This window comes from Onychostoma macrolepis, chromosome 13 (assembly GCF_012432095.1).
Source record: "Onychostoma macrolepis isolate SWU-2019 chromosome 13, ASM1243209v1, whole genome shotgun sequence".
Classification (NCBI taxonomy): Eukaryota; Metazoa; Chordata; class Actinopteri; order Cypriniformes; family Cyprinidae; genus Onychostoma; species Onychostoma macrolepis.
In genome coordinates this window covers 19,095,267-19,105,099 of record NC_081167.1, presented here as the reverse complement: position 1 = coordinate 19,105,099, position 9,833 = coordinate 19,095,267, and the positions used below count along the sequence as shown (strand labels likewise).

The window sequence follows — 9,833 nt, the reverse complement described above, 5'->3', positions numbered from 1 at the left end:
GTATTTAATCAAATATATGCAGAAGAGACTTCTTAAAAAAAAATTACTGAGCCCAAAGCTTACACAGTAGTGTATGTCCAAACAGACTTGACCCTAAATATTTATTTTTCAAAGTAGTTGCAATTTTCTCACTTCAAGACACATTAAAGGGAAAACTAAAATTATGTATTTAAATCTCAATGTGCTTACCTTATAAATCAGACAGTTGTAAAAGCAGTTTCATTCCCAAAAAGACCAAAGGGCCAAAAACATTCTTCTTTACTGAAAGAATGTATCAACCAGATATTAAAGATTATTTAAATACCTTTAATTTGGCCAATGAAATTGGGTTAATCATTTTGGGTAATCACAAATATTATTTGCTTTAGATGCAAGTCAACATAGGCTACAAAATGAACATTTTACTTTCAGATGGATAGCCTTTCTGACACATCACTGGTTGCAAATATTTCAGAACATTTAAAAAAAAATTTTTTTTTAGATGGTTACAAAATTAAAATAAAAAAATAAAAAATGACTGTCACAAGCTTAATATATACTCGGAATGTGAAATTAGGCATAATTATGTTTCAACTCTAAATTCATTAAAAAGAAAATGTATTCTTATTCATTTCTTTTTTGGTAACTATGTTACATTACATACATAAAAAAAATTAAATCATAAAATGTTGCACTGAAATGAAAGAACATAAAATATGAAAGAAAAAAATCTCCAAGAACATTTCAGTGGCTAATTGGTTTAAGCACTAACGTCAAGCATTGATGTTTTCCTTCCTACAGTATATTACATAATGCAGAGACTTACAGTATACAGTAAGACTGGATCTGGCAAGGCACTTGATTATGCTTTAGAACCCTTAATCTACACGTTGCAAAACACTGTTAAAATGACTGCTTCTAAGGTTCTAAAAATAAATTAAAATGGAAGAAAATAGTATGATACCATTTAATAAATACAAATATTAATTTTCCATTTGCATAAATCTCAAACATTCTTCTTAAAAATCCAACAGGCAAAACCACAGTGAACAAATCATTAAATGCTGAATGACACCGGTGTAATCATTTGACTTCCTGTGGTCAGATAAACGCTCAAACACTACTAGAAATTTCAGAATTGGCTCAGAAAACCCAAATATGGGTATTGAAAAAATGCTTCAAGAAGAAAAGGTCTAAATAAAAAAGAAAAGCAGTAAGCTAGCAGCATTGATTACCATTTAACAGCTGTGTACTTTCCTCTGTACCAGCAAATCATCCAATGCTTTATTTTTTAATTCATTACATATTTAAATCCATATATAAAACCATTTCGCAGATGGTAAGATCTTCCATGACTTGTAATTTTCCTAAGATTTTGAAGGAGAGATGAGAGTGAACCCATGTGGCACCAGGATGGGCTATCTTTGTTTCTCCTGAACTGGTGCAATGCAATGTCCCATTTTAACAAAGAGAACAGAACATTTCTGTATATTATCATCTTCAAATGACGTCTCAACAGGACACCACCTGAAACAGAGCAAAATAAGACACGGTCAAAGAATGTCCACAGACAAACAATTGTCCACCAGACAAACAATTAAAATTCAGAAAAGAAAAGTAAACTCACGTTCTGCTACTCAATGACCATGTAACAGAACCTGTATATCTGAAAGTTTCGAGCAGCTGGGTGTTGCCATTTTCTGTGCCCTTTGGTATAAATCTGCATCTCCAAAGTACCGTGCCCGATACAACAAGCCTTCCTCTGCAAACAATATTTTGCTAAATTACACTTGCATTATGCGGACAGGCAGGCACTCTGAAACACTGCTTTATACATCATCTATAAACATGCATTATTAAGCAGCTTCATATGCATCACATACTTTGCTGCTTCTCCTTCCAGCAATTGTTTCTCAGGTTTGATATATAGTCCTCCTCCACACTTTGTTCAACATTCTTAAGATTCATCCCCGTATATTCTTCTGAGAAGTGGTCGCCCACATAGTAAGGCACCTTCAGAGTGGCAGTGTGTCGCCTGTTTGTGTGGCCCATGGATCTAAAGCAGGTGGAATGTTCGATAACGTCAGAGATATTTATCACTTAAGTGACATCCATCATGCTTTAACAAGATAAACATACTTTTGCTTTCAGAACATTTTTCTGTGAGACTGAGGTTTAAGGATATCAAAACAAACAATATATGGTTAACTTAGTGTGACATCTAACTCGAATCGTACAATGGGATAGAGAAAGTGCTTCATATGACTCAATGTTAAATAATAGTGTATAATAATAATATACCAAGTACACATGATCATTTAGTCAATATTAGGCTTACGGTCTGTGGCTGAGGCTGTATGGAGGACTGGAAACCATCATCTGGCTGAGAGCTGAGACTATGATCAGAATGAGTATTGGCATCAGCTGTACAAACAAGGCAAGGCCACCCTGGATGATAAAAATCATTCATTAAAATTAAACAGTACACCATGACATAATGGGGAAAAAAAAAAACGATTGTTATATTTCATCAGCCTGAATAATTCTTTTAAATACATACCAACTGGCTCAAATAATGCAATTTAAAATATCATAGAACAATTTTTTTTTTTTTTCTTGACCACAAATGGCACACAGGGCTTCTGTATGTTGTACGAAGGTAAATATAAGACATTTTTAAGATTAAGTAAACAAAATTTAAGGAATAAATTGAACGGAACACAATATGTTTAATTGACTTTACAAAAACAATTGCTTAAGAATATGAAAATAACGTTTACTTTTCCTTCTGATTACACTGCAAAAAAACAAACAAACAAACAAACAAAAAAGTTCCTCATCACAATATTTTCTTGTTTAAATCATTTACTTGAGAAGCAAACTAATGTAAGATTGGATGTCTTGTTTTATTAGAAATTGATCATGTTCATGATTAAAACGAGAACAAATATCTGCCAGTGGGCTCAGAAAAATGACCTTAATTTACCTGGGAAAACAAGTTTTCACACCCCATTGACAGATGTGTGTTCTTGTTTTAAGCATAAACACTTAATATCGTTCAATTTGTCAGAAAATAAAACTTCATATTCAATTTGCATCTCAAGTAAATGTATATTTATGCAATTCTTCTTCTTTTTTTTTTTTGCAGTGTAAGCAACATTTAATGCCATGACTATATGATTTTAAAACTTTTAGACCTTAACTTGTGGAAGGGAGGAGTAAGACTTTTTAAGACCTTTTTTAGGACCTGCAGAAACCCTGCGACTCAATCTCGTAACACATTTAATAAAGGGCTATGCTCTTCTTAATTGTGATTTCACCTGAATATCAACATTTGTAAGATTTATTCAATTGAGTATTGAGGTTATCTGAACTAATTTTATGTCTCTGTAAAATAGTGATCTATGACATTATATTATGTTGAATATCAAAGGTTCTTGTGTAGAATCGTTAATGAGGGACTTATGGACATACTAAAGTTCTTAGATTTGTGGAGTTATAATATTCTGAAGTGAAAAGGGAATGGCTTCTTGTATAATTTACATTTTGTTCTATTCCCCTTAATAACACATCAGCCGATGCTTCATCATTCTGTACATGCTACACTTACATATGCACATAAAGAATCCACACAAAACCCCTTATAATCTTGCAAGATAATTGTGCTCTTACTTCTCTCTGTTGTTCTCGTCGTTCATGTCGCTGTTGATGGCCAAACCTCATCCTGCCATTGCTGTACACATGCACATTACCTAGAAGTGTAAAAAAGAAATGGCACAATGACATTTCACGGTTTTGAACGTATCTGAACACAGCCACTGACATGTTTCTAAAACCACATTTAAAAAGGTCACAGGACTCACTGGTGGGAAATCCACCTCCAAAGAACATATTGAAAAGGTCCTCAGGGGAAATATCTGCCTCGAAATTTCTGTGATAGGTCCTGTGCCTGTGAGTCGGATGGGCTTTTTCTTCACCATAAACATCATACTGCCTTCTTTTTTCAGGGTTACTTAGAATTGCATAAGCATTACCTATAGCTGTTGAAGACCAGGAAACAAAACAAATGAGAAGACCACATGCAAACGCCCTCTATACTGATTGCAGAATGCTGAATACACAAGTTCAAGTCATGTATTTTACCTTTAAATGCTTCAGTGGCACCAGGTGCATGGTTTTTATCTGGATGAAACTTTAGAGCTAGCTTTCGGTAGGCTTTTTTCAGATCCTCCTCAGAAGCTTCTTTACTGACTCCAAGAATCTCATAATAGTCTTTACATCTCTTAATTCTGCATGAAGAGAATGACAGATCACAGCAGAATAGGAAGAGAGTAGTCAGGCGATGAAAGCACTACGCACACATATAAACCGAAATAATGACCATGTCCCAGACTTTCAGGCAAGTAACGTTAGTCTGAAACAAATAACAGACCTTTTGACGGCATCCAACTGCTCTGATGTGTATGGTTTGGCTGATTCTGTGGCACCCTGTCCAGAGGAGTGATCTTCAGTGTTGTGACTTCTGTTTCGTAATCCATCATTTTCTCTAATGTTTTCTTCACTTGTAGAAGGTCCTCCATTCTCAGCAATAGTTTCTAGTAAAGCTGAGACAAGAACACTTTCATTTAAATAAGAAGTACTGGTGTCTATCTATCTATCATTAATGCAATAACCAAATCCATCTACCTACCTATCTATCTATCTATAATCCGTCAAATCACTCTATCTATCTAGAAATGAAAATAATTAAGATGAAATTTGAATTTAGAGTATATTACGTTACGTTACCTAGATATGAAAATACTATGGACATCTAATAGAAGTGATACATAACCAAGGCCACTAAATATGTGGTTCGACAACACACAGCTAGATCAAATAAAAGTAGAAAATAGTGTTATTTCAGAGTCATAATAAAGATCGAGATCCCAAGGCCTTAATTACCGTCTAACTACAGACTTCGGGTTTTCCGGTGGCCTTTTAACAGACCTCTTACGATCTCCGCTACACATTTATTTACATTACACGCACATCTCGCCTTGTCGGTGGGAAACAGTCTCTGCGCCTTCTCGAGGAACCGTCTGGCTTTGTCGGGCTCATTATCTCGCAGCGCCGCGATCGCTATTTCGATGCAGCGCTCCGCTTCGTCCTTGTTTGATTCCATTGCGACGGCGGAACTGATGACTGATCTCTTTCCTGACCTCCCAGACGCAGCCTGATGACGTTTACAACAACGTCAAGAGTTTTTCACTAACGGATAGAACGTCCACTTTGTAGCTCTCCAAGTCCCTCTAAGTCTCTGGTAGCTATGGATGTAAATTGTTTTGTTCATTACATTGAGAAGCTGCACCTCATATTTTCTGGCATTGTCAATGTACAAAGAAGTTATGGTGGAAGGTTTCTAGATTTATAAATGAAAAATTGTTGTGTAATATTCTTTAATGATATATGAACATGTAATTTGTATTTTATTTTTATTTTTTGGTTGAACTGTAAGAGTTTGGAAAGTGAGGCATGTATTATTGATCTCTTGGTTTCATATTCATCGTTGTAATTTAAGCAATCAGAAACCTCTCTTCCTCTGTGCATGGTACTTAAGGAATTAGAAAATGTATATATGCACAATTAAGGACAGTACTACAAACAAAAAAGGTTGTAAAAATCTATTTAGTACATTTAAGATATGACATTGTGAAATAGCAAGGCCTTTAATTATTTTATTTATTTGTTTTTACTTTATATTTCTGGTGGTTTTATATTATATACATGTATAATTAATATTTATTTTCTATATTTTTCTATGTATACCCTTGGCAATTTTGTTAGGCTATGTAATTGTTATTCAAGAACCAGTTAAGAAAAGTCCACTTTGTAACATTCTTGCTGAGGTTTCCCATAGTGTAAAATCTCTTAAACTCATAAATAATCAGAATCAGAATCAGAATTAGCTTTATTGCCAGGTATGTTTGCACATATGAGGAATTTGTTTTGGTGACAGAAGCTTCACAGTGCAACAGAATGACAGTGACAAGACAAGACACAGAATAATATAATGAATTATATATATATATATATATATATATATATATATATATATATATATATATATATATATATATATATATATATATATATATATATATATATATATATATATATATATATATATAAAATATATATATATATATATATATATATAGTATGTACAGGTATGTTAGGTGCAAATTTGAAATGTAATAAGTATGTGTGTTAAATAAATAAATGTATGATAATGATAAATATAACACATTTCTACGATATTATATTTCTGACTGATTGTTGTTTGTTTATCTGTTTGTATTTTTAACATCCCTTTATGTTATGCTCTTTGCATTTCAATCGAGTTCTACTAAAATAAACTAAAATAACTAACTAAGATAACTAACTAAAAAAAAATAAAAAAAATGCAACATATTCCTGAAACAATATAAGAAATGTTTGGTGATTGATAAGGTTTGATCTACTTATGAATGTTTTCCATGTAAGTTTTTTGTTGTTGTTGTTTAAAATATTTTTAAAATAACATTTATTTACAATTATTTATGTTATTTTTAATTTGATTATTTTGTTTATTCTGCTTATCGATAAGTGTTGTTCTTCTGAAGGATCATATTAACAGTAAAATAATAATGAAACAAATTAAAAACCCTTTTTACTTCCGGAAACGTGCTTTTGCGGTCTGTAAGCAGAGTGGGCGCGCTAGTAAAGAAAGTAGCGTCATTAGAGCGTCATATCAACTGAAGTTGTTGTGGGCACATGGGAAAAAGGTACAAGGAACAATATTTGTTTTACCGGGCTGTTGACAGTTTACACGTGTATGTTGTGAGGCAAAATATATCTAGAGCGCTGACGCGATCGTTTCATAACATTATTTAGTGTAGTTGTTTTGAGCGCGTGACCGCAGAAGCTGCATCAATGTCGCGTGCCTATAAAACATTGCGCTTACATTTAACCTGGCCACTGCTGAAACACTCAGCCATTATACCAAAAACATGCTTCAGCTATTCAATAACCAGCCGCTGTGCTGTCAGCACTGGCTGTAAGCCTTTAACGAGAAGAAAGGAAAGGAAACCCAAACTACCTGCTGACTGGCATACTCTCTCCTGGGAGGAGAGACTGGCTGATACTGTGACTCCTCTGTGGAGAATGAGTTATGAGGACCAGCTCCAGTGGAAACAAGAGCAGCAACACAAGATCTTACTTGAGATGACAAAGCAACTAGCTCAGTATTCAATGCACCCTTTTTCAAATGATTTAAGTTTCCCCCTCCTTCCCATAGTAGCCTCACCAGTGAGTGATGGATACCGCAACAAATCAACTTTCTCTGTCAACGTAGGGGTAGATGGGAATCCAAAAACTGTTGGATTTTATATCGGCAATGGTAAAACAGGCAACATTGTCTGTGTCCACGGTGACCATCTCCTGAACATGCCTTCAAAACACAAGATGGTTGCAAGGCACTATGAAGATTTTATACGCCTCTCACCACTCAAACCATGCATTTTACTTCACGATGGTGGTCACTGGAGAGAAATCACGATAAGAACAAATTCCGCTGGTCACACAATGGCCATAGTTTACTTCCATCCTCAAACCCTAACGCCTGAGGAGATAGCCGTCCATAAAGCTGTTCTGGTGGAGTACTTCACACAAGGTCCCGGAGCAGTTTGTCAACTGTATTCTCTGTACTTCCAGGAGACCACAATGACCCGTTGCAGTCATGAACAATCCCCGTATAAGCTTCTGCATGGACAGCCCCATATCTTTGAGGAGGTTCTTGGCTTCAAGTTCCGCATTTCTGCTGATTCGTTCTTTCAGGTGAATCGGGGAGCGGCGGAAGCTTTGTACAAGACTGTTGCGGAGCTGAATCGGGCTTGTGTTGGAGGCACCCTGCTGGATGTCTGCTGTGGTACTGGAGCCATTGGCATTTCGTTATCACCACAGATGGAGAGAGTCATTGGCATCGAGCTCCTTGAGCAGGCGGTTGAGGACGCCAAGTTTAATGCAGCACTAAACGGAGTTCATAATTGTCAGTTTCTCTCAGGCAAAGCGGAAGTTGTTCTACCAAATCTGATGGCCACTTTGAATTCTGATGGCGGGCTGACAGCCGTGGTGAATCCGTCCAGGGCTGGCCTACATTATCGAGTTGTCAGAGCCTTGAGGAACCACCTAGCCATAAGAAGGCTTGTCTATATATCATGCAAACCTGATGGGGAGGCAATGAGGAACTTTAGAGACCTGTGCAGTTCAGACTATAAGAGGAAGATCACTGGAGAAGCCTTCAAACCAACTGTGGCCATCCCTGTGGACCTGTTTCCACACACTACTCACTGTGAACTAGTGCTTGTGTTTGAGCGATAGTAGCTGTTTTTGAGAAAGTATGACTTTTTATTCATGACAGTTTTATTCATTAAATGTCAATGGAAAATTTTCAATGCAGTTTCTCTCTCTTTGAATATTTATGATAGTTAACTAAAGCTAAAACCACAGAAGGAATTTTTGCTACTTGAAATAAAATAAACGGTATTAGACTAGTTTATTTTGGCTAGTTGACAAGGAAACATTTCATATTTTCATTTAGTTTAATTTGCTGTACTAAAATATCAAACTAAAAATAAAAATTGTATTGACATTAAGAAACTAATAAGATAAACAAAAACAAAAATACTAAAGCTGAAATTAAATTGAAAAAATAAAAATAATTCAAAATATGAATAAAAGTGATAAGTATCTCAGTGATACTGACATGATATAGCTATACAATGTAAAACTTTTTTTTTTTTTTACAAGGACATGCTATTTTATCTTGTAGCAGTTAAACAATATACTAGCATCTCAGTGATATTAACACATTATTTAGTAAACCCTTATGTTTTGACTCTATAGCAGATCCCTTACATTATCACTAGAGGGTGCTATTGCCTCATCCCTCCATTTTGTGCAGTGCTGCATAGATGTGCTGCATAGATGTGGTGCAGTTAGATATTTTCAAATGTGAATGCTTAAAGAATCTGTTCTATTTATATAACCAACTCGCTCAGAAAAGCCAGTGTGTTTTATGTATAGGGGGAGACCGGGGAGTGTTGTAACACGGGGTTAGTTGTAACACGGTCAGTTTGACAAGTCAGAAAAGAGCTGTGGTCATGTCATCAATATCATACATGTTACAGAAGAAGTGGCATGTGAATGTGAGCAACATTGTAGATTTTATGACCAAAAAACAGATTTTCAGGAAAGAAACCAATATTTTTCATTAAGATCATTTTTTGCCTAGCGATCATTGTGTTGTAGATACAATCTTTTGACTCATCACCTAAAATAGCTGTTTCTCTAGTTTAATGTGATACTTTGCATTCATGCTAACTTAAACCCCACATGCTGAAACAGTTAGCTATGTTATGGCTGTTTGGGGTGGGGATAGTTGTAACAGTTCATAAAAAATATTGAGGCAAAGTCATGTGAGGTTTTTGTTGCACATCAAGGGATTTATGTAAAATCTGTTTCCATCATAGTTTATGTGCATAACATTTTATTGGACAAAAACACTATCCGCCTCAAATGAGCACATACGTTTTTTTGTGCACATTTTTACAATTTCTACGCGTCTTGACATTTCCATCCAGCATTCCAAAATTCACATAAAAATAGGTAGATGGCAAAACAGCCAGTGACTGAACCCTTATGTGAAAGGAACACAGTACACACACACACACACACACACACAGCAATTGTGTTTGTGCTAAATTGAAAAGGAATACAATATAATGTTTTTTTTGTCACTTTAAATGGTTCACTTTATTCAAAACAGATTATTT

General features: G+C 35.1%; 2 protein-coding genes across 2 annotated transcripts; one reads left to right on the top strand and one right to left on the bottom strand.

The window, feature by feature from the left end:
• Nucleotides 1-5,206, bottom strand: dnajb12a (DnaJ heat shock protein family (Hsp40) member B12a). Its single transcript, XM_058794725.1, has 9 exons — nucleotides 5,011-5,206; nucleotides 4,412-4,583; nucleotides 4,123-4,268; nucleotides 3,843-4,019; nucleotides 3,652-3,731; nucleotides 2,318-2,427; nucleotides 1,863-2,035; nucleotides 1,607-1,741; nucleotides 1-1,506 (listed from the first exon to the last, which is right to left on the bottom strand). Exons 1-8 carry the CDS (start codon nucleotides 5,141-5,143, stop codon nucleotides 1,617-1,619), a joined length of 1,116 nt encoding a protein of 371 aa, XP_058650708.1. The 5' UTR covers nucleotides 5,144-5,206; the 3' UTR covers nucleotides 1-1,506; nucleotides 1,607-1,616.
• A 1,510-nt stretch (nucleotides 5,207-6,716) lies between these two features.
• On the top strand, nucleotides 6,717-8,478 carry trmt2b (tRNA methyltransferase 2 homolog B). Its single transcript, XM_058796117.1, has one exon. It carries the CDS (start codon nucleotides 6,934-6,936, stop codon nucleotides 8,377-8,379), a length of 1,446 nt encoding a protein of 481 aa, XP_058652100.1. The 5' UTR covers nucleotides 6,717-6,933; the 3' UTR covers nucleotides 8,380-8,478.
• Nucleotides 8,479-9,833: the final 1,355 nt, after the last annotated feature.

Excerpts from the sequence above, each read along its gene's own strand:
- dnajb12a (XM_058794725.1), bottom strand. The coding sequence starts at position 5,143 with ATGGAATCAAACAAGGACGAAGCGGAGCGCTGCATCGAAATAGCGATC. Across the intron at positions 3,732-3,842 it reads TGGAGGTGGATTTCCCACCA|GTAATGTGCATGTGTACAGC; the intron begins GTGAGTCCTGTG and ends TTACACTTCTAG. Across the intron at positions 1,742-1,862 it reads CTGGAAGGAGAAGCAGCAAA|AGGAAGGCTTGTTGTATCGG; the intron begins GTATGTGATGCA and ends TATTGTTTGCAG.
- trmt2b (XM_058796117.1), top strand. The coding sequence starts at position 6,934 with ATGTCGCGTGCCTATAAAACATTGCGCTTACATTTAACCTGGCCACTG.